At 37.9% G+C, this 25212-nt stretch overlaps 1 protein-coding gene across 13 annotated transcripts in view; it reads right to left on the reverse strand.

Moving 5' to 3' along the window:
• The window catches only part of RAB27B (RAB27B, member RAS oncogene family), a 71473-nt gene that overhangs the window by 11457 nt on the left and 34804 nt on the right, over window positions 1-25212 (reverse strand). For 3 of the 13 annotated variants that reach the window (XM_060170827.1, XM_060170830.1, XM_060170829.1), the window contains 7 exons: window positions 12393-12562; window positions 11475-11611; window positions 10436-10607; window positions 8543-8628; window positions 3860-3963; window positions 1302-1425; window positions 19-201 (listed from right to left, as the gene is read on the reverse strand). In XM_060170827.1, coding sequence (XP_060026810.1) covers window positions 19-201; window positions 1302-1425; window positions 3860-3963; window positions 8543-8628; window positions 10436-10607; window positions 11475-11548 — 743 coding nt within the window. In that variant the 5' untranslated portion in view covers window positions 11549-11611; window positions 12393-12562. Of the gene's footprint in view, window positions 1-11; window positions 202-1301; window positions 1426-3859; window positions 3964-8542; window positions 8629-10435; window positions 10608-11193; window positions 11271-11474; window positions 11612-12392; window positions 12580-25212 lie in introns of those variants that run through there. The other 10 variants (XM_060170840.1, XM_060170838.1, XM_060170839.1 and 7 more) reach the window with 6 other exon arrangements.

Raw genomic sequence — 25212 nt, forward strand, 5'->3', positions numbered from 1 at the left:
TTTTTTTTTTTTTAGCAGGCACACTTCTTCTCTGCTGGTTTGTCCCCATCCAGCTTCCCAGAACTACCACCATTGACAGTGTCAGGGACTTGCGTCTTCTCTACACACTGTTCCATTCGTTTCATTATTAAGTCCAGAAGGGTTTCCACAGCCTTTTCCACATTCTGGCCAGTCGCTGCACTTGTTTCAAAATATGGTATGCTAGCATGGAAGAGATGACAAATATTTTTGAGAGGAAGGAACCAGAAAAGATACAACAAGATGTGCCAATGAGTCACACATGCAACAACATGGCTGGCTGAGAGATTGTGAAATAATCACGATTTTGCTGGCTGAGTTGGAAAACATCCTTGTTTTTCCTCAGTGAGTGAAAGCTGGTGGGTTTCTTTTTAGTATGGGTGTAACAAGTTTTATGGGCAAGGAAACTGATACAGGAGGTAATCAGGGACTTGAAGCCAAAGCATCATCACTGATTCTTAAAAATTAAGAGGGTAAAAATGCCTAAACTAGTGAACAATATTACCATTAAAACTATTACTTCCCTCCAATCAATTATCTAGGGGTCTGATTTAGAATTTAAGCAGTCACTGTATAGGATATTTATGTGAATACAGTCTATATTTATTTGGAATCCAAAGTTCCAAAAAGACATGTACATTTATAAAGCTCTCAAGGAGAATCCTTCAGTAAAAAATGGACAGATTTGGCAAAGATGCTTACATTTGAAAAAGAATGACAATTTCTGCCTTGGGAGTCAATTTACAATTACATGGAATATTTAAAAAATTTTAAAAGCTGCCATTTAAGCTCAGCTAGGATAATGATTGCAATATTATGTCCAGGTCAGGTATCATTCCTTAGAGTTTTGTAGTTATTGACTGAGAGGCAGTAGAGTACAGTGTTGAAAAGCATGGACTCTGATTTCAGTCTGCCTGGGTTGAATTCTAGCTCTACTACTTACTATCTATGTGGCCTTCCATCAGTTACTCAATCCCTCTGTGTCTCAATTACTCATATATAAAGTGGGATAACTCTAGATTTCCTACATATGATTATGAGGGGTTAGATGAGTTAAAGCCTAGGAACAGTTGCTAGCACATAATAAGCATTCAGTAAATGTTAGCTGCTAGTATTATGAAATAGTTCATTAAAAACATCACATATATTCCTCTGGAAGATCTTTTTCATTCATGCGACATTCCTGAATCAAAGGTATCCCTTCTAATATCAATCTTGTGAGCCTACCCCATTATAAGCAGCAGTGTGCGAGTTTAGAGGACATCTCCACATGACTGACTTACCTGTATTTGTCAGCCAGGTCCCGGGCTTGCCGTTCGTTGACTTCTCTCTGGTCTGACAGGTCCGCCTTGTTGCCAATTAATACTATATCTGGATTTTCACAATAAGCATTTGCTTGCAGTTGGCCTTGGAAAGAAAACAGATGGAACCAGCAAGTTAGTTATAAACAAGAGATGTCAAATGACTGCTCATACTTCAGAGTCCTAATCTAATTGTTCATCTGCAGCTTGGCTGCTTACGCGTTACATTATATTAGCCAAGTTGCTTAAGTCTTCCCAGCCACAGTTTCCTCATCTAGAAAATGGAGCTAATTCCTCACAGGTTGCAGGTTGTGAAGATTAATAAGAGTGTATATGAAGCGCTTGTATGAATACCTATCAGTGCTCCTCTCTATCTGGGGAAATGCCCTTTGAGATGAACATACTGCTTTTCATTCCATTTATTCTTCAAATATAAGTGGAGATAATGGAACGTGATCTTAAAGTACATAAGTTTGCTCTTTCCTTTAGGAGGCTGCTACATTTCCCTTTCCTGAAGTTCAAGGTGATGATCCATAAGAGCAGAACCTTTTTGAACCACCACAAATTCATGTAGAAACAATATTAAGAGAGGTCACTTGTTTTTCTCTTTTCTCCAGGAGACACTGTTTAAAAGAGAAGGGGGGTGGGGGGAGGAGGAGGAGAGAAGAAGAAGGAGGAGAAGAAGAAGGAAGGGAGGGAGGGAGGAAGGAAGGAAACGATAAAAAAAACTTGTCAATCTATGTTTTCAAGGTTACGGGACTATTTTACGGTCTACCTCAAGGCAAGCTATTTGCAACCTTGCTGAGGTCAGAGAAAGAAGACAAATGCTTACTCTATAACACCAATTATTTGGATGTTAGAAATTAAAGCCTTATTAGATACGGCAATTAATTATCTTAAATCCCAACTGTATCTTTCTGGAAATTTTAGTAATAAGGGAGCATCTCATCTACCTTGAAAAATGATGAACGAATCAGTCTCTGAAAGAACTGAATAATCTTATTATCTCCTTATCTCCCCAGAATCTAATAATAACACCAAAATTTGGATAAAGAAATGTAATAGCAAAAGAAAATGGAGACAGATCCTAGGATAAACACTCATTTGGAGAAGGAATTAAGTCAGAATTTGTTGGTATTTTTCCCCACTGTTAGTGAACTTACATTTAAAGCATTTATATATATTAATAATTATATATAACATGTAATAATAAGATATGTATATATTTGAGAATCTACACAGCCAGACACTCAGCCAGGTGATCTGGGGTATCGCAATGGAACAAAGCAGACCAAGTCTGCACCTTTATAGAGCTTACATTCTAGTGGTAGAAAGAACCAAAACCACAAGTAAACAAAGAAATAATATAATAAATATAATATAATATAATAAATATAATATGTGTCAGGTGGTGGCAGTGACCAAATGAAATAGAAAGTGTATTGAGGGCATACAGAGTGGTGAAGAGCACTGTTTTAGATGGGGCTGTCAGGGAAAGCCTCTCCCAAGAGATAAATAAGGTTTGAACGAGAACCTGAAGGAGATGAAAGAACTAACACACGCTATAAATCAGAAAAGAGAAATCAATGCAGAGGCGAACAGAAATCAAAGTCCCCAAGGCAGGACTGTGCTTCTCAGGGGAGAGACCTTTAGCTGGAGGCCAGTGAGCTGGGGCAGAGTAAAAGTGAATTAAAGAGGCATTCCAAGTGAGATGGGAGATCCCAAAAGGACTTCGAGCAGAGGAATAATATGATCTAGTCTTTTAAAAAATATCACTCTGGCCACAGACAGCCCTGACAAATCTAGAAATGACAAGTAGCACCAGCCCCATGCGACTGCTGGTACGTCCCACTAGGATCAAAACTGGTATTTGTAATTTAAAACATGCAAATGAAATATTGTCTTTAGTGCTACATCAGTTAAAAAAATAAAGGAAAAATCAAATACCACGCTTCTGTGCTGACATATCAATCTGGTTTTAATAACTGATTAGGCTACTTTGAAACTTTATATTATGTTTAAATTGCCATGAAGGCTGGAGATTTTTCTGTACCAGTCTTCCTCACACTTGAACACTTTTCTAAAAAGAAGTAAAATTTCAACGTGAGCTTGTTGACTGACACGCTACCGTATTTTCACGTGGCTGCTCTGCTCTGAAACAATTTCTCACCTAATTAACCCAGTTGCCCCCTCAGAAAACGCTGCTGTTTTTCTGTGTCCCCACCAGGCTAGATGGAGTAGATATGACCACTCATTTAGTTTTAAGAAGTCCTTCAAGACTTACTGGATACGTGGAATTAATGGCCTGTCAATTGCAACAATAAAGTCCTTACGTATAGGTGGTGATTCTTCTAAGGCGTCAAAGGAAAACACAATTTTAAGCCACTTTGGATGAGCCACGTAAAAGCCACCGCTTTGAAGGTGACACAGGAAACACTAAACCTGTGACTTTTTAGAGTTAATCTGTGGTCCCCAATCTGGTTTCATCTTGTGAGGCAGAGAAGCAACGTGGCCAACGGAAGTTACTCAGTCCCACTTACTCATCCAGTTTCTGACATTTAAGAAGCTCTGTTGACTGGTGAGGTCAAACATTAATAAGAAACCCATGGCGTCTCTGAAAAACGCAGTGGTGAGGCTCCGGAATCTGCCAAAAAAGCACAGTGGATAGTTCTGGAAGTCAGTCCACATGCAAATTCTGACGACAATACAAACAACACTATTTCCCTTTCAGATATGAACTCTCCGTGGCATCCCTCGGGATTATTCTGCCGAATGGGCAGAAAGACTGCTGAAGGGTCGGGGAGAACACCTGGTTGTGGATTTGTTTAAGATCGCGTCCTGGCTTTATGTTCCATAGCAGGTAGGCGTGCAAGAGTTTGTAAACTTCAACCACACGCTCGCTTACACAGCCCCTTGGAATCTTTCTCTCATTGGCTCACGGGCATCTTGTGGCCCACAATTAAAATAGAAGCCACTTTAGAGTTGGGACTTTAACTTATACTTTTCAAATTTCTTGTCTGTGCCCAGAAGGAAGCTTGGCACATGGTAGCCTGAAAATGAATGCCTATGATTACATGCAGAAAATCACAACTTGTTAGCAGCTGGAACTAGGGTTCTTTTGTAAGGAAGAACATTGGTGAGAAAACTCTTTTATAAGCACTCCTTAGGGATAAAACTGAGCTTTAGGCTGGCATGCATGTCTCTTAAGGAGAAGGACGACAGTGAAGAAAGGAAAAAGAGGATGTTGATTAGGGGAATGAGGGAAGGGCAGAGAGACTTGGTAGTTGAGGAGAGAAAGCAAGAAGTCTCATCTCTAATGGAGGATTTTGAAGAATGCACTCCTTCATGTGCGATGACTTTCCCTTGTTCCAACCCCTTCTACCCCAACATCCTCAGGGAAGTTGAAGATGCTTTGAGATCCACTTCAATGTCAGCAATGGGCGAAACAAGAGATCACACGTAAGGTCCAGAGAAGGTTTGGGTTATACTGATAAAGAAGTGAATCTGGCAATTGATTTTTAGAAAGGCACATGACTTTGAAACAGAGAAGCGTATCACTTCCTATCCTAAATGTCCTCCTAATTTTGGATCTCCTATTTTGGCCTATTTGTAGATTCTTGGGTTTCCTCTGGGTTCTATTCTTGACCCCTTCTTCCTCTACATATATTCACTGGTTAATCTCATTCACTTCCCTGGCTCTATTATCACCTATATGTTGAACCCCAAATTTATAGGTCTAGATTTTTCCTGCCTTCCGCACCATATGCCCAATTACTTGTTTGATATTTCCACTTGGAGGAAACTAAGGTACCCTCAAATTCATGTGTTTAAAACCAAACTGGCCCCTCCTCCTGATTTTCTGTCAATGACATCACCATCCTCCTTGGTCACCACAGACTTTCTACCTCACCTGCTATATACAAGCAATCAACAAATATCTCCTGACTTTCTCATTTCTGTCCACGTACCCTGCCACTATTCTAGTTTTGGACCCATTATCTTCCACCTGGATAATTTCAACAGCCTTCTCAACAGTTTTCCTGTCTCCAGTGTCATATGGGATCCTCCCCTTCCCTGATTTCTTCCCACTGATTATATAAATCCTCTGCTAAAAACATTTAAATGATGGTACTTTGCTTAAGATAATGACTGAACTTTTCAACAATCCGTCAAGGCTCTGCATGAACTAACCCTTGCTCATCTATCCAGCTTCATCTGTTGACTACCCACAGGCAAGCTGATCTTTTAGTTCTTAGAAAGTTCACTCTCTCCCCTGGGCTTTCACACACGCTGTTATTCCTGTGGGTAGCCTCACCTTCATGCTTCCTTTACCTTCTATCCTTTTAGCCTGGATAAGATTCACTCATACATTGTGTATGAGTATGTATATTTACATATAACAGTATCACCTCCCCACGCTGACTTCCCAACACCCTCATGTAGCTTATGGGCTCCTCTTGGTGCACCTGACAACCACTCTTTGTTTTCCTGTTAGTGCCCTAAAGCTATTATTGCAATTGTTTATTTGTCCAAATTCTACCCCAGTAGCTCCAAGAAAAAAGGAGCTGTGTTTCTAACTTGCTATCCATTGCGTTTCTATGGCCCTGAGCACATTTTTGGCTCGCTAAATGCCTGTCAAATATAGATAAAGAAATAAAGAAAGAAAATAGCAAAGGATATAAATTATTAAAGTGTTAAATGACTTCAATAGAGAACAATACTTTCAATACCAAAGTAGGGAGAAGAGATTTTTTTTTTTTTTTTTTTTTGCGGTACGCGGGCCTCTCACTGTTGTGGCCTCTCCCATTGCGGAGCACAGGCTCCGGACGCGCAGGCTCAGCAGCCATGGCTCACGGGCCCAGCCACTCCGCAGCATGTGGGATCTTCCCGGACCGGGGCACGAACCCGTGTCCCCTGCATCGGCAGGCGGACTCTCAACCACTGCGCCACCAGGGAAGCCCATAAGAGATATTTTAATGACTTTTTATTTCCAAAATAAGATTCCTTTGGTAGGACATACTCATGATGATTATGAAATACCAGAAGTTTTACTCAGTTTTCTTCCTGTGGATTTGTTCCTACCAGTCACTAGAAGCTCAGAGATTACAGGGCTTTTATTGAAGGGTTCTTTCTCTGTCTTTGGGAACTAGCTGTACTCCCAAAACTGTCTCCTGCTCCAACCACAAGAGTGTGGCTAACTCAGCCACAATAGTCTCCTCTCTGTCCTCTCCTTAAGAGTGTGTGTGCGTGTGTCTGATTTGAGGATAAGACTGTGCCTTATCCCCCTCTCATTGCCCACAGCACATGACAGTTACTTTAAAACATACTTGCTCGATAAGATCTCATTGGAGCAAACACTTTTGCATCCACAGCAACATGGGTAAAATACTCTTGCTCTGGACCAGCTTCATACCCTGGACCACTCAGCCCAGTACCCTTGTTAACCCCCTTACTTTCCAGGGTTTACTCCAGGGGAAAGCTTATTGATTTCTAGCTTCACTCACCAACCTCATTGTGTCCCCAGGGTGGGGAAAGCTAGGACCCCATGAGAAAACAGATCCTAGGGCGCATTATAGCTCCTTCTCCCTCACTGAGAACTAAGTCTGTGCCCTGCATCCTTTAGGTTTACATAAGGGGTATGATTTTTGTCCTCCTTCCCATAATGTGCCTTTTATCAATAATCATTATCTTACATGGCTTATACTGCCAGCCGTCCTCAGGCACAGGGTTGAGGTGTGAGGCATTGTTCATCCTGCTGCTTAGATGCACCTTTTGTATACAGAATGCAAAATTCTCAAGGAATGAATAACCTTGATGTACTAAGGCTGTCCTTAGTATTTCCTATTTCACTCCTGGAGCAGCTGTCTTAAGGGGACAGATGAGAGAAGCCTGCCATCACGCTAGGCTGACATATCGTGTGCGAAGACATATGGGAACCACATTTTCTCATATTCCTTCTTCAAAAATGAATTAAATCGGTCTATAAAACATACATCTTTGTGACAACAAAACTGACATATGAACAGAGATTCTTGTAAGGAATGACTTCAGAAGAACCAGCCGTGTTGAAGGATGTGTGTAAATGGAATTCACAGTCAAAAAAGCTCACAGAGAGGGCCCAGCACCTCTCCTGGCGTTTACACTCACTGAAAGCGAGAATGTTTTGGATTCATTTCAAAGACTGAAGTGTTTACCAGCATAAACATTGTAAGACATGTGATGTAGAATTGGGAGGTATGTGCCTTCTAAATTTCTTCTCTGACAATCTATTGCCAATTTTTGTTTAATCTAATATTGAAAAGCTTCACTAGCTTGGGGTCTTTTGCACTCCGGAAGTTTGAATCTCAAAGAAATATATTTTCATCAAATAATGGCATAGCACCTCCAGCTCTCAACAATCCACACTACTGTCTACTGAGTGTCTCTTGACTTGGACGTTGTACCAGAGACGAGGCTGAAAAACCAAGTGTGGCCTCTGTCCTTATAAAGCTCACAATTGTGTTGGGGTGAGAAGGTCACAAGTGAATCAGAGACCAGCAGTTACAGATAAAAATAAAAGATTCACCTTACTGCAAGGTGGTATATAATTAATTGAGTAATTTAAGGGATGGAAGAATAGATGTAGGAGTTCAAGAAAGAGGGAGTTTGTTTCACTTGGGGTGTTCAGAAGAGCCCCGACAAGCAGGTGTAATGTGAGCCAGGCCTGGTGAAAGGAGAGGCTCAGGGAAGGTGGAAAGGGAGTAAAACATTCCAGCTGGAGGCTGATGGTGAGACCAAAATCTCAGAGAGTTAAGCCAGTCAAACGGCACAGGGTGAGAGTCTGTGTGTAAGGGCAGGAAGAGATGAGAAAGATATTAACACCCTTTTCTTCAACTCCCTCTTCAAGTAGTACTTGTAACAATGTCAATTTCCCACCTCAATTTAATTGAATTCTGGAGAAGTTTTTTTCTTTTTTCCCCTATTACAAAGTACAAAGACAATGCATAAGAATTTTCACAGAGATTTCTGAAAATCTGATTTTTGAAATCTGTACCAAATACACAGTGCTAGTTATGGTCGATTAACCACAAATAATTTATTTTTATTTTTTGATACAAATGTTTATTTTGAAACCAGAAGGAGAGTTGCATATCCTTACAAGTCCACATACCACATACAGCATTCCCATCAAAATAAGTTTTCCTAAGATATTTGTAGCTAGAAACAAAGTAATTCACTGTTACCTCTCTTGTCCTGCTGTGTCCCAAAGCTGAAGATGTACCTTAACTGCTTTCCCTGTTGACCCATTTGGTCCCTGTGAGTTATAAACCTGAAAAATACAAATGTCATCAGTTGATACTGCTTTGGATTATGTCAGCATTCAAATTCTCTGGGTTCACTCAGCATATTTTTTCTTCATTACTATAATCAAAGTTCATAGTGCAAAATAAATATTTGCTCTGTTTTGTTTCCCCAGAAGTATCACATATACTCTCACTTTTAAATGTCAAGTATAAGTATGGTTTTCAAAACAATTTAGGCATCCTGAAAACTTAAATTAGACACCTTCTGTCATTTCCTCATGGAGGCAGCAAACATTAGATTTAGGACCCAACTTCTACGTTCAAATATAGACTCTTCATTTAACTTCATAGAATCTTATTTTCCTTTAGCAAATTTAGACCCATCATTTCCTCCTACTTTACAGAGTTACTGCTAACTTGAATGAAATAGCAGATGTGAAGGCATTTTTAAAACAGTAAAATGCTTTATAAATGCCTGAATATCCTCTACTGTGAACTGGACTTTCAAAATGAAAAACACATGGAATTTCTCAATAACTTTACACAGGATATTTCAAGTCTTTCCTTACTAGTCGTTCCTTCAAAGGCTCTTTTTAGAAAAGTTTAAATTTTTTAAATGATGGCATTTTGACTTCTTATTTAAACAAAGCATAGAAATTTTAATATTTATCCAGTTCTTTTACTTATGGCTTAGTGAAGATGTTTTAAAGGAAAAACTTTGCAAAGATTTATACCTAGATTGGGGTTGAGGGTGGGGAATTGGGAGGGGAGAAGGCAAAGAAAAACCCTGGAAGGGTTGGGAGCAAGTTTGCTAAGACTATAGTACTGGACTTTCAGATAAGGTACAGGACATTATAAGGAACCATGATTTAACTTCTCAACATCATTTTCTTTGTTTGTTGTTTTGGATTTGTGATATCAACTGGAAGCCGCCGCCATCTTGGCAATCAAGAATACCTTGGGTGGCAGTAAATCTGGCTAAGCTTCTGTGCCTATGTTACACGTCTCACATGTCACAATATCCTTGTCATTAGCGTCTAGCATAGGAGAAGGAAGTGGTTGTGATTCTCACTTAAAATCCCTTATCTTGAAAAATAGCAAGGATTGGTCTCACATTCTGTTCATAAGAAGCTAGTGATTGATGGCTGAGTCTACACATAAATTAAAATGCAGCAAGAACTCACAAAGCTCACGTTCCAGCTATTTGCCAATCATTCTTTTAACTTTTTTTGTAAGCATAGGGAAATGAACACTTGTTTTTATTGAGGAACTCAGATAAAGAGTTAATGATTTTAGATACTAATTCATGTTTTGAAAGTTTCCTTAAGAATTCATAGAAAACACACTATGCAAACCCATAAATGATTTTAGTTGCCCTGTGTACTTCTGGAGGCAAGTGATAGTGCCACTCAATTTTTTCTAAGCAACATGTTATTTATAATTGAGACAGTAAAAAATAATATTTAAATTGGATTAAAGTGACAGGTTATGAATTTCATGTGATAAAAGACGGTCACCTTGCAATGCAATAAACATAGCTTCTTAATCCTTATCTTTTTTTTTTTTTTTTTTTTTTTTTTTGTGGTACGTGGGCCTCTCACTGTTGTGGCCTCTCCCGTTGTGGAGCACAGGCTCCGGACGCGCAGGCTCAGTGGCCATGGCTCATGGGCCCAGCCGCTCCACGGCATGTGGGATCCTCCCAGACCGGGGCACAAACCCATGTCCCCTGCATCGGCAGGCGGACTCCCAACCACTGCGCCACCAGGGAAGCCCTTAATCCTTATCTTATATAGTAGGATCAGCAACCAGTTAACAGTATGGTTAAAAACTCACCACACGTTTTTCCCGAAAGTCTATCCCTACTGTCGTGATGAACTTGGGATTGAATTTATTGTCTGTGTAGCGATAAAGAAATGTCGTCTTCCCCACCCCCGAATCTCCAAGGGCCAGGAGTTTGATCAGATAATCATAGTCCCCATCGGTCATAGTGATGGTCTTGGTGGGCCTGTGTAGGAGGAAAAATAAGTACTTATGATTAAAATTGGTTTTCCTTTGCCTTCCTGCAAAGCAACGTCAATTTAGCTTTCAAGGGTAAAAACTTGGAATGCCTCTATTCTGTGACTCAGTGAGTTAACTAGTTCAGAGCAGCTTCAGGAGTAAGGACTCTTCTATGATTTCACTTAGTACCTATCTTTTTATATCATGTCAGGTAATATGGAACAAAAAGCTATGTGATACCCACCATGGCTATTGCCACAGCAATAGTAGAACTTAAAGAGTTATAGCCTTTTTTTTTTTTTTTAAGCCAGTGTCTCTTGGAATCAGGAGTGTGGTGCTAGGAAAAACAGTCACAGGGAATAGAAAAAACTGTCCAAGATGATGCAGGTGTGCTAGAGGGAGACTGAAATTATATATGAGTAATGGAAGAGAAAAACCTAGGGGGATATTCTGCATGTAATCCTGCAGGATGACCTTTCTATTATATGCATACAAAATATTCCTTTTTAATTTAAAAAATTTCACAGCTGAAATGACAACCTTTAAAAACACTGATTTGAAATCATTTCAAAAGCAATGTTTTAAAATCTTACGTTCTGAAATACTGAACCCTCTGTTCTCCAACGGCAAATATGCTGTATTTGGCAAATCTGCCGAATATTTTCTAGGCCTTGAAAAAAGGGAAGAGCTATTCAGAGGCATAACTATGGTAATTCTTCTAATATTTCTCCTGAAGGAACATCACTTGCCATTTCACCCACTGCCCTAACCTCTCCTGCCTTGGTTTTAATTTCTTCCGTTGTTACAATGGCTATGGGTGATGCCAAGGGCCAATGCCAAAAACAGTGATGACATGAAAACTACCACCACATACCTTTGAATTACACCATCACCCACTAAATACTTGATGTACTTTCCACTCTTGAGGTTAGCAAAATGATTTGCCATTTGGTACAACTTTCTGATTTGTGGGTTATACAGATGGATAGAGGAAGGCTTATGAAGACATCCCTAGAATAGAAACATTTCTCTACTATTAGGTAAGAAGGAGGAATATTTCCTCACCTCTACAATCCAGAAAACATTGTACTCTTCAGGAGTTCTGAGGTGATCAAGATTAAATGTCAACAACAGGCTGCTCCATGGACATATCTGAAAACTGCTACATAATTCGAATCATTTTTCTACATGTAAGAAAATGATGCACATATTCATCAATTTACACAAAACTTTATTTTTTACATTGTCATTTTGGTACAGGGTCAAAACTAAAAGGTTCCATGTCTTTGGATAAATAATGATGAAGATGATGATTAGGTAGTTAGCCAGCCAGTATTATTACATCGTTTGGAAGATTTACAATGATTTTACATTAGAATTTTCTAAAATTTGAACCCTATTGATGCTAAATCCTCCTAAATGTATTATGGTTGATGGATGTATATTTCTTTAATTAATGAATGGTTTTTGAGGTCAGGTGTTTTGAGGGCTGCCAATATATATTTTTGCACTAAAGTTTTCCTCTCTTATAACATCCTTTCTTCACTGAGTAGGGCTCTCAGGGTAGATGTTTGCTGACTGTGAATGTACTCTTTTTCTTTTTTAAGATCTATACAAAGTATAACCATTGCTCAGGAAGAGGTGCATAGCAACCATCAACAACCAGCCTTCCTTAATGCAGGGATACAGATATCTCCACTACTGATGTGAAATTCTTCTTAGAAAATGTCTGCATTGATCAACCCCCTGGCAGTGAGTAGTTCTGCGTTTGGGTTGGTGCCAAATATCTTACCAGGACTTTTTGGTTGAAGATGTTGCTGTTTCTAGTCTTTGAGCCAAATGGGTTGCTACAGGAGATTGCTGTCAAAGTTGTAAGGTTTCCCCCATCTAAGGTCTATCATCACCACCATCACTCTACCTTAGTCTCTCTTTCCCTTCCAAACTTGCTCATGTGAAACTCCTCTGAAGGGTGATAAAGTCTGTTATTTCACCAGTAAAATCGGATAAAACTGTTAATTCTCTTGTGAAAAAAAACAGATGAAATTTAAATATTCTAAGATAGTTAAGTAATTAAAGCAAAATTCGTCCCTGGACACAATCCTTGATAATCAGAGGGAAGAAACTGAAGCTACTGGTTACCTAAATACACGATAAAGTCGGAGGATATTGTGGTTTCCTGGAAACATGAATAGAATCAAGAAGATACATCAGCACATTTTAAAACTTTGCTTACAGTTAACTATGCTTTTTGCAATATTTTTGGTGACAGTGTCACTAAAGGCTAAGTCTTGAGCAAATCTAGTTAAATACCTCCAATATACAGTATCAGGCCCAAAGATGAAAATTCCAAAAATGTAATCCATAATCTACTTTCTGTCAAGGCACGCATACCCCGAATAAGGATGAAAGAAAATACAACATAATTTTACAAGACGGAACATGATTAGTTGATAAATGAGTCAAATCGTTGTGCTTTTAGTTCAAACAAAACAATAATCTTCATGGACTGCAATGGTCAGAGCAGATTTTGTAGAGGAAGATGAACTTGCATTTAACCTTATAGCATAGGGAGGAATTAGGTACGAGAGGAGATTCAGGACCATCGCATGGGAGATGAATTGTCACTTACAGAATGAGACTATCACTACTTGCCAACTACATGCCCTACCATGTATTTCTGACCTGTAGCCAATCTGCAGTCCATAAACTGCCTGGGGTTGCCTCCCAATCAGGCTCTAATCCAGAGTCAACAATCCTGGCTAACACAGATCAATTCTACTGCAGCCCACACAGGGTCTTTTCTTTAACTGAAAGATGGTGGAGATTTTGTGGCATTGAACATAAATTCCACCTGAAATGAATGCAAGCTTGGTACTGTGGAAACCATTTATTTAGTGTCTTCAATAGACTAGTTAAAAAAATTGACATATTAAGCTGGGTATGAGATAGTTTGCCTCCAAGTTTCTTTTAAAAATGAATTATTTTATATATACAATTCTTTTGTATTTAGTTTGTAACTTTTAAAGAAATTTCTTTTGTATTTAGCTTCGTTCCTCTTTTATTACTATGTGATTTTCTGAGTCCTAAAATCATGTGACCTCAGTAGTCTATCTCTGGCACAGCAAATACACCACCACAAAGAAAAATAAAAGCCTTGGTAAAAAAAGGCTGTTTTCTAAGAACTGGGCTAAAAGAAAAGATCTGGTAAGGATCAAAAAGCTGACAAGTTTAGCAGTATTGTTTATTCCCGCGCAATGATTGATGGGATTGTTAGTTCTTGGTTCTATGAATCTAAAAGGGAAGAAAAAGCCAGAGGATTGCCATGTTTCAGGAAATGCGTCTGACTCTCTGCCATTATCACTGTGTCACAAACTATACCACAAGAGCCAGAAGGTCTTTTAGATACAGAAACCACAGCATCGACCTCAGAGCCTTTCGTGGGAAGGTAAGAGGCTGGAAGGAGTAGGGAAAAGAATTCACAACGCCCATGAAGCTCTGTTTAATGAAGAATCCTAAAGGTAGAAGGAAATCTAAGTAAGCATGTGGTCTAGCCCTTAGTTTACAGATGAGAAATCACGTGCAGGGAAGTTACCTAATTTATGGGGTGACATTTCTAATAGAGGAAACCCCAAGACTGGTGTTCATTATGATTTGAAATGGAAACTGGGTTAGATAGGTAGAAAGTAGAAATATATTCATTCTATGAGGGAAGGGAATTTTCTCTGGGAACATGATTTTCATAGTTAGAATATCTCAAATGAGGTTGCCCATACTGTCTCTCTCTCTTTTTTTTACCCTGCTTTGTTTCATTCTTGTTCAACATAAATTCCATTAGCTCAGGAATTTAATTTCCTTATCCACTGCTGGATCCACAGAGCCCAGTATAGTGGTTGGCATACAGGAGGAGCTCAATACATATGTGTTAGTGTATATTTAATATTTAAGATTCTCAGAGCCATGCAAATGTCATGATTAATGGAATGTGTCTTTGGGCAGTTGGTGGAAGTGGAGTCTCTCCAAGTTCAGAGCTTGGATTCTCCTTCCTTCCTCATCTGTAAAGTGAATGTTTAGATTAAATAATGACCTTGGTACTTTCCAGGTCTGGCTTCCTGAGCTCATTTTTCTATTTTAAGTTGCACAAGAGTATAAAAACTTCCTCAAAGTAGAATCTTTATATCTTCAGAAGAGCAATTTCAAATAACCTGGGAAAAGAGAAAGTACAGAGGGACTGTAATTTTTGAAAGTGAGATTTGTGCTGGCAGACAGCATATTAACTTGTCAGTTGAATAGGTCAGAGCTCAGAGAACTGGGCTCCCCTATGAAAGCATCCATTTGTCCATCTAACACTCACTGGCACCTTCTGTTTTGCATGATATTTTGCATGGCTCTGAGGATACACTCCGATTTGTCTAGTGGGGAGCTTAACAAATGCTACAGATATGTGTGGACGACTACTACACAGATGGACTAACCCATGCAAACTTTGCTAGTTCTCCAAGTAACAATCTTAAGGATGCCATGACAAGTTATGACCTTGTGACGTGAACTTATTAAATTCATAAAACCATTCTTAAGGTATTTCAGAAAGCTTAAAATAGTAGACAAATAAAATATCACTGATACTACTTTGCATTCAGTGTAGATGGTTTCCATAAAATAAAACTATCAAGCATAAAATGGACAGATGTTTACTATTTCCTCATTTATCTTTATTTGATTGGTTTGTGTTGGGCTCCAGTAAGAGCATTTGGGGTCTGGGATTCTCACAGCAAGCACTTCATTATCTGAACGATAGCCTAAAGGTGGTTCTCATTAACTGACCTTGAAATACGGCTTCCTACCACCACATTCATGTCCAGGAGGTTACAGTTAAATTATGGACGGCTGAAGTACTCTAGGGGCCTGTAGCCTGTGCATCAGAACAGAAGGCATTTTCTGGAAGGAGGGAAGTTGTGGGGGAGGGTGTAAATTAAAAAATAAAAAATAAAAACCTCTTCAGTGTATTCCATAGCATTTTGTTCGGTTAGCAAAGTTTATCAAAGGTAATTTTTATTTCGATACTCCCTAAATGCTATTTAGAATTAATGGATGTGAGCCTATATGGAACATTCAAACTAAACTGCAAATATAAATCAACATCAACTTAACTGAACTTTTATTTGTTGACAGTGGTCAATGTGTCTCCTGGAGCAATCAAATCTATTTTTAAATGTGTTCATTTTGTTTCAATTTATGGTCAAGGGATATAATATAATAGAGATAGACTAAGAATTCATTGAGCTTACTCACCCCGAAAATAAAGGGTAAAAATTCCAACACAAGTCAGCTTTAAATTGGTTTTTCTCCATTGATATATCATTATTCTCACATAGTAAGTGCACTTCTAAGCCAATGTATAATTTTATTTCTCTAAAATTCTTTTTTCTATAAGGTAAAAATTTCCCTTTAGCTTAATTTTGTGGTATCCTTTGAAACTGTATGAATTTTCCCCTTTTTCCCTTTACTTTTTATTATGAGCACTTTCAAACATATACAAAATTTGAGGGAATAGTAGTGTATACCCATATACTGATGGCCCAGCTTCTAAACTACCAATACATGGCCATCTTTGTTTCATATATCCAAAACTCTCCCTTTACCAGATTATTTTGAAGCAAATACCAGGCATCATAACATTTTTTTCATGAATAATTCAATATATATCTCTGAAGATTTCTCAGCTTACCATTTATATTGTGCTTACCTATAGAGAAGATTGTCAAACATCTGGCTTTCTATTTGATAGGTCTGAAGCCATATCTTAATACTGTTTCAGCCTGTGTTTCTTTTACAGTGATCAAGGTCAAGCATATTTTCATACGTTTAAGGGTTATTTGTATTCCTTTTTTGTGTGACTGGAAGGCTCATATCTCTTGTTCAGTTTTTAAAAATGGTTTATCTCTCCTATTTTTAGAAGTTCTTTGTGTATTAGGGACATTAAAACCTTGTTACTTAAGTTGCAAATACTTTTTCCCATTTGTCTCTTTGCTTGTGATATTTATGCCACCCAAATGACTTTTATTGTTATTGTTGATGTCTGGGGGAGGAGAAATCAAATTCTGAATCACAAGGTTTTCCCATGCCAGATAATAAAGTAATTCACTTATGTGTTCTTCTGCTACTTACATGGTTTCAACTTACATTTAAAAATCTAACTCACCTGGAATTTACCATAAATATGTTATGAAGAATTGATCCAAACGTATCTCATGATAGCTGTCCAAATACAACTTACATACAAATTCATCTTTTCATCACTGATTTAAGATACTACCTCTATCATATAGTAAAATTTCATACACAGTTGTGTCTATTCCTGGATTCTTCTCTTCTGTTCCCCTGGTCTAGCTGTCTCTTCATGAAGCACCAGTTAAGTATACAATGTTTAATATCTGAAAAAGTTATCCCCTCCTCATTGTTCTTTTCTTAACATCTTTACAATATTGAGTCTTCTAATCCAAAATCATATGTCTTCCATGTGTTCAAGTCATCTATTGTGACTTCCAGGATTAATTTATGGTTTTCCTCATACAGATTTTGGATATTTTTGTTAAGTTCACAACTAAGTATATGATTTTCCTTATTTGCTTTTGTAACTTGGGGTTCATCTGCCAACTTTGGCCTATTATTGTTTTGTTGTTTATGTGAAGATTATTGACTTCTGTATATTGGATTTATTACTCAGTGCTTTGCCAAATTTTCTTATTTTTTTAGTGGTTTTTCAATTCATTATTTTGAATTTTCCAGATGTACAATTATATCCTTGATTAACAGGTATACTTTATTTCTTCCTTTCAAATTTTTATGCTTCTACTTGTTTTTTCTTGTCTACTTTCAATGGCTGATGGCTCTACTACAAAATTAAAGAGTAGTAGAGACAGTGGACATCCTTGTTTCTGATTTTAGTTGGAAATTCTCTAGTGTTTTTCCATTAAGGAAGATGCTGGCTGCTTTTAACATGAGTGGATATTAAATTTGTCAATTACTCTTTCTTCTTCTATTGAGATGATCTCCTGGTTTTTCTCCCTAGCTTAATTTTATGAATAGATTTCCTTATATAGCAACACCTTTATATTTCTGAAATAAATTTCACTTGCTCATGATGTAGTATCTTTTAATGTGCCATTGGTTATGTTACTTACATTTTATTTAACTTTTTCATCAGTATTAATAAGTAAGATTTGTCTTGCTTTTGCAACAATCTTTGGTTTTGAGCTTTACATTACAATCACTTCATTGAAAGGATATGAAAAATTTCCTTCTTTTTCTGTGCGCTACAGTAGTTTAAGTATTATGGAGGTTATCTGATCTTTAAATGTTCGAAAGAATTTCTATATGAAACCATCTTGTCCAGGTGATATGTGTGTGTTGTTGGGGGGGATTAAATTGCTCTCTATTTCTTCTTTGGTAATTGGTCCCTTTAATCCTGTCTCCAGTAGGATCAGTTTTGCAAAGTTGTAATTTTGTAGGACATTAATCATCTCATCTAGAAATTCAAATGTACTTTATAGAGTTGTACAAACTACTCTCATATGATTTTTTAAATCCCGTTTTGATACTTATTTTTCCACCTGACATTTCTAATCCTGTATAATTGTATTGTACTTATTTGTGGAAGGCTTTAGAAAATCAATGAAAGTACCAGTCTTATTATCTCAAGAGTTTATTTTAATTTTCATATTATAGCCCATAGTCCAGTAATCCTATTTTCTACTATCATTAATTTTTCCCTTAGAATGTCCTCTCTACCCCTACTCTTTACCTTCTAAACTCAAATCATATCCACACTTTCCTTGTTTGTGAGTTCTTACACTTCTCCAATTTTATTCCAGTTTTTCTGTATCCATAAGGGGCATAGTACTCTGGGGTCAAGGTCTAGCCGACCTTGAAATTCTGGACTTGAAATTGCTAAAACCCAAATCTGCTCAATGAGTATTCTTACTGAGAACACTGCAGCTTGCCAATAATTCTCACAATCAGGGTCAGGATAAGGCTGCTCCCTGATCTGAGAAATTTTTACCTGAATTGAAAGAGCTTCTAAATCATTTGGTTCACTAATATAGATCCATTCAGAATCAATGCTTTTCATGTGTTTCCCTAACATTGGATCATTATGACTCTGTAGGAGGCAGCAAAACACAAAGCTATTTTGTTCCCAGTTGCAGCATGATATTGACAGATGTTCTAAATGGAATCATTCTGAAAAGGACATGAGAGCAATGGTCTAGCATTATCTCTGAAGCTCACATGTACCTCTGGATAGAAAGCAAACCCCTAATGGATGTGTGCTTGAAAACACTGTTTAGCAGACATGACTCAAATCTCAGGGTAGTTAAAGCAATTCAGGCTTTTGGCTTCAGATGAGTAAATTATCAACAGGAACAAAATAGTACTTTACAAAGTTGCTGTTTCAGATTCAGAGAAACCTCTGAAGGCTTGTACTTATATTTATAAATGCTGATAAACTGAAATACCTCTTAAAAAAGAAAACTTCACAGTCTTCTTAGAAACTTAAATGTGTGCAGTCCCAAAGTGTGTCCAGGGTCATACTGAGGGCACAGGCCTTGAAGCTCACATAGTTTGTCACTGATCTGTCACCTCACCTTGTTGGCACAGGAAAGAACTGGGCGTTCAGTTTCTCTAGCTCTGACAAGATCTCCTTGTTTGGCTTCTTGGAATCCTAGGCTGGGTGTGTGTGCAGCTCCATAGAGAAGGCACAGACTCTTTGGCAGGTCATCTGCACCACTGAGGTTAGAGGTGGTGAGAGATGCAGGCAAGTTCCAGGCATCCTCCTGGATTCCAGTTTGTCCTCGTGGATTTTCCTGTTTGACCTTGCTCTGACTTTATGTCCATCTTTCTCTCCTGACCCTGGTTTGGATGACTTCAGGTACAACACAACACAGAAAAGCAATAGGCTTACATAGACTGCCAAGCCAGCTCCCACAACTGTGAAAAATCCAATCGGATTAATAAATCGCATGTTCTGTATCACTTACAGTGATTCTGCTTTTTTTGATAAAACCCTCACTGATACCAAATTCTAGAATCTTGAGAATCTCACTTCACTTTATTTTTTAAGGTTTAGAAAATTAAATGGACACTGTTATAACCAAGATAGTGGCAGGGAAAGTATACCTATTTCATATCAGATCTCCTGTATAACTTACTTCAAACTCATAAATTCTAGTTTTGAAAGAGAGCCACAAAATTACCACATTAAGCATTGCTTAGATATCCTGATAAACAGCTGAGAGGGTCTTTCAGTGCACTGTCCTGCAGTATTTCTATATCCACTGCAAAATAGTTTTAAGCTTTAACATTAACTTACTCAACTCTAAGACATGGTTTTGGCATTTCCCACCAAAGTCTCCAAAAGAAGCCCAGTGGATGCTGACATGTCTGTAATCAATGAGCAAGTGAATCAAAGGCAAACTTCACTTTAAATGTACACATTAGCCTTCAGCTCACATTGGTGATTTAAAGGAATAAGTTGGCTTCTAGCCAAAGCAATCTTTAGAAAGAAAAACGGAGCTGGAGGAATCAGGCTCCCTGACTTCAGACTATTCTACAAAGCTATATTCATCAAAACAGTATGTTACTGGCACAGAAATAGAAATATAGATCAACGGCACAGGATAGAAAGCCCAGAAATAAACCCACACACCTATGGTTAATTAATCTATGACAAAGGAGGCAAGACTACACAATGGTGGAAAGAGAGTCTCTTCAACAAATGGTGCTGGGAAACCTGGACAGCTACATGTAAAAAAAAAAGAAAAAGAAAAAAGAAATTAGATTATTCTTTAACACCATACACAAAAATAAGCTCAAAATGGATTAAAGACCTAAATGTAAGACCAGACACTATAAAACTCCTAGAGGAAAACATAGGCAGAAGTTGGCTTCTAGCCCAATTTACAGAGTATTAAGCCAATGGGAAAATAATTATTTTATGGATTGGAATAAGAGCATTTGCAGATATTATTCTTAAGTTTAAGACTTCATGAAATTCAGAAATAGTAATGAGAAACTTCACAGATGCTTCTCTACAATGTTACAATGTGGGATTTTATGACTGCTTCTCCAGACAGGTAAGAATTACACTCAGGCAATTCTAATAGATTTTACCAATTAACATAATTTTCATATAAATATAATAATTTTTACCAAGGAAAGCAATTTGTGACTATGAAGAGAAAAATGCCACACAGAAGACAGTTGCAGTATAAAATACAAAAGTATCAAACAGAAAGGATTACTTGAGACAATTCAAATGATAACATAGTGATATCTAACAAGTTATATTGCCTTCTTATATATCAGGCACTTATTCTAAGGACTAAGTACTAAGGATTAACACAGTTAATCTTTAACATAACCCAATAACACACAGATTCAACTCAATCTCTATCAAAATCTAGCTGCCTTTTGGCAGAAAATACAAGCCAACCCTAAAATTCATAGAATAGCCAAAATAATCTTGATCAAAGAAGAACAAAGTTGGAAAGATTCATACTTCTCAATTTCAAAACTAACTACAAAGTTATAGGAATCAATACAGTGTGGCACTGGCCTCAGAGTAGCCATATAGATCAATGGAATAAAATTGAGAGTCTAGAAATAAACTTATACATTTATGGCTGTTTGTGATAAGGGAACCAAGACAATTCAACGGGGAAGGAATAGTTTTTTCAACAAATGGTGCTGTGGCAACTAGACAGCCACATTCAAAAGAACAAATTTGGACTGCTGCCTTATACCATATATAAAAGTTAACAGAAAATGGATCATAGCCCCAAATGTAAGAGCTAAAACTATGAAACTCCTAGAACAAAACATAGGAGTACATATTCATAACCTTAAATTGGACAGTGATTAGATATAACACCAAAAGTACCAGTAACAAAAAATAGATAAATGGATTTCATCACAATTTCAAACCTTTTTCTTCAAAAGACACCATGAGACAAGTGAAATTACAACCCCCAGTTGGGGTAAAAATAGTTGCAAGTCATATTTGAGACTTGAATCCAAACTATATAAAGAATTCTTACAACTCAATAATAAAAGACTAATAACCCAATTTTAAAAAATGGACAGAGGATTTGAATAGATATATTTCTCCAAAGATTTTATACACATGGCCAATAAGCATATGAAAAGATGCTAAGATAGCATCAATCATTAGAAAAGTACAAGTCAAAACCACAATGAAATACCACTTCCTAACCACTAGGTGGCTATAATAAAAATAGGGACACCATCAAGTGCTAGTGGAGATGTGGAGAAATGGAGCCCTCCCATATTACTGGTGGGGATGTGAAATGGTGCAGCCACATTGAAAAACAGGTTAGCACTTTCTCAAATAGTTAAACGTACAGTGATCCTAAGACCATCAATTCTACTCCTAGCTCTAAATCCAAAAGAAATGAAAACATTCATCCACACAAAAAATTGAAAACAACCCAAATGTCCATCTGTGGATGAATGTATCCAGACAATGGAGTATTACTCAGCTATAAAGAGGAATGAAGTACAAATACATGCTACAACACAGATGGGCCTTGAAAACATTATTCCAAGTGAAAGAAGCCAGGAGCGAAAGGCTACATACTTTATGATTTTATTTATATGAAGTGTCCAGAATAGGCAAACCTGTAGAGACAGAATGTAAATTAGCATGTGCCAGGGGATGCAGAGAGGAGGAAGGGGGGTGACTGCTAACGGGCATGAGGTTTTTTCGAAGAAATGATGAAAATGTTCTGGATTTAGATATTAATGGTGACACAACTTTGTGACTCTATCAAAACCCACTGAATGATACATTTTAAAAGGGTGGATTTTATGGTACATGTATTATATCTCAATAAAGCTACTATTTAAAAAACCCAACAGTGTAAGAATACTATATTTTATATTAAAAATAATTGATTGGGCCTAGCTCCTCTAGCTAGGTGTTAATTAATACTTGTTTACAATGGAGCCACTCCCTAGTAAGTGTCTTGTGTATTCAAACAATACCTTCTTACAACCTAACGGAAAGGGCCTGTAGTATATACTCAAGGAAGTATATTCCTGAGACTCTGTAACCCCTTTCAGCAACTGATTCTAGTAGAGAAAAACTCAACGGTCAGGAAAGGAGTCAGTTTATCTAATTTGATCCTGTTACAGTTTAGAGCAATTTCCTCTTGCTGATTATCATCAGCAAAGCTCGGCATACAGTGGATTCCTTCCTTTGCTGAAACCCATTATGACAATGCCCTTAATATGCTTTCCCAGCTACATGCTTTTGTTCCCTCACATATCCTAAATTTTGCTTCCCTACACATTAGTAGCCCCAAATCAATACTTTACTTGCTCTAAACACATACACTATATCACTGAGATGTTACGTAAATATTTGGATTAAATAAATTAAGCTTCAAGAATTTTTTGCAAGATTTAACATTTGACCTGGAAAGCTTTTCCATTTGGCTTCATAAATGGACTGCATGACTTACTTTTTTTAAGGGAGTCGTACTTTTTTTAAAAATGCTTTCCTAGGTCCTTTTCTCCAGAACTTCAGCCAGGAGCAAGAAAAAAAAAGTAAATCCCTGAAATTCGGCAAAGCCTTATATTGAAAGAATCTTTGACATATTATTGACATATCTCTTCCAGGCTGGAAAATCTTGTGATGCAATAAATCAGATTAGTAAGTATACACAAAGAGGTCAATGCCTTCCTGAAATCTATCAGCAAGACCAGAAAATAGGTTTTTCCAACTTAGTGGTTCTCAAACTCGGCTGCATTTAAAATTCCCTGATGCCTAGGCCACATCCCAAACCAAGTAAATCTGAATCCTGATGGTGAGACAAAAGTGTTAGTAGTTTTTGATGCTCTCCAGATGGTTCCAATATGCAGCCACCTTTGAGAACCACTGCCCTACCTCCTAGTCCAGAGACTCCTCACTGCCAATGAGTGATTTCTAATCTGGAAGTAACCTCAGCCCCCCATCCTATAGCTAACAGAAGAGCAGAGTGGACCACATTCATAAAGACATCTCTTTTCCTAAGATAGTGGCTTGTTGGAAAGATGGTCCTTTCCCACTATAGGCCTCTGCTCGATGGGCCATCCAGCACCAGTCACAGGAGTGTTCCTTTCCCTTATCACGACAAGGACATGTCATCCTCTATGTTAGCGGTCAATCTGTAGAGTTATGTGATATATGAAAGGACATTAAGTGTATATATGTAACTTGAACCATCTACACTTAAACCATGTCTTCACATGAAAAAAGACATGATTTTAAGTTAAAGAGATGTTTGTTGAATAAGATGTTTTACTAAGCTTTCCGACTTCGGCCTAATAATCTTGCAGATCGGGTTCATTTTCCAGCTGGCTGCTGCTTTGAGAAAGTCATGCCACACTTCTACTGCTTTGCTTCAATATCTGAGAAAGGACATACTAATCAAAATATCTGCCCACAACGTCTGCCTCTCTGACATGTGAGGAAGCCAAATTAGATAGCATCTAGGAGTCCACAGGCAAATATCTATGAAAATAAGATGAGGGCCATATTATTACAATTTTCTCACTTAAACATAATTCTAGATAACTCCCAGAGCCATACAATTCCAAGAATAAGACAGATAAAAAGTCCAAGGCCTCTTTAGGAAAAGAACGTTGGCTGGTCATTATTTTAGCCAATATTTAACAAGATGCATTTTATTAGTTTAATTAAATGCGGGGAAAAGAGAGATTGTATCTACAAAGAATGGAGTTAGTCCAAAGAAAGTGCTTATTTGTCTCACAAGGGCTCTTTCCACATTATGTAGATGCATATGTTAATTGAAATTTCTAAATCGGAATTTTATTTCTGCAATAGATGTGATCGGAGGCTGAATAGAAAATTTTAAAAAAGCATTCCACGTGGTTCTTAAACCTTATGTGGTTGGGGAGAAAAATGAACAAATGTTCAGTCCTTTCCTCTGATAAGTTATTTGAGATGAGGTCTACATCAGAAAATCTAGGGCTCGAAGTCTGATAGGTGTTCAGAGGAGAGAGAAAAACTCATAAAGAGGGATATGCAGGTGGGGCCGGAATTAATCAGGCGGGCTTCACAGAGGAGGTGGGATGAAAGCTGGAGTTTGACGGGGAAAGGGGAGAGAGAGGGATTGGGATGAAGAGAACACGCACCGGTCCTGGAAGCAGCACGTGCACCGTGGAGCCCTGGCTACAGGAAACGTGGCTCAGGTGGAAGTAGAAGCAGCTTTCTGGGGGCCTTGGCTAATGCGGTGGGATGTGCAGAATCAAGTGTTGGCTGTAAGAGGTGTAACCGTAAGCACTGGAGTCCATAGTCCTTGTTTACAAGTTCAGTTTTAGCTATTTGCCAACCATGTGGCCACGGGCAAATTACTTAACCCCTTATTCTTAGGGTCTTTATCTGCAGCTGTAAGTAGGTAAAAATACCTGGCTTGATGCATTCAGTCACCATGAATTCCCCTTCACTCTGGGCTTGCCAAGAAGCAGAGAACCTTAAAAAATGTTTTGATTGATGACACAATGTAACAAAACACAAAATGATTAATCAACTA

The sequence above is a fragment of the Lagenorhynchus albirostris genome, chromosome 14 (assembly GCF_949774975.1).
Source record: "Lagenorhynchus albirostris chromosome 14, mLagAlb1.1, whole genome shotgun sequence".
NCBI classification, from domain to species: domain Eukaryota; kingdom Metazoa; phylum Chordata; class Mammalia; order Artiodactyla; family Delphinidae; genus Lagenorhynchus; species Lagenorhynchus albirostris.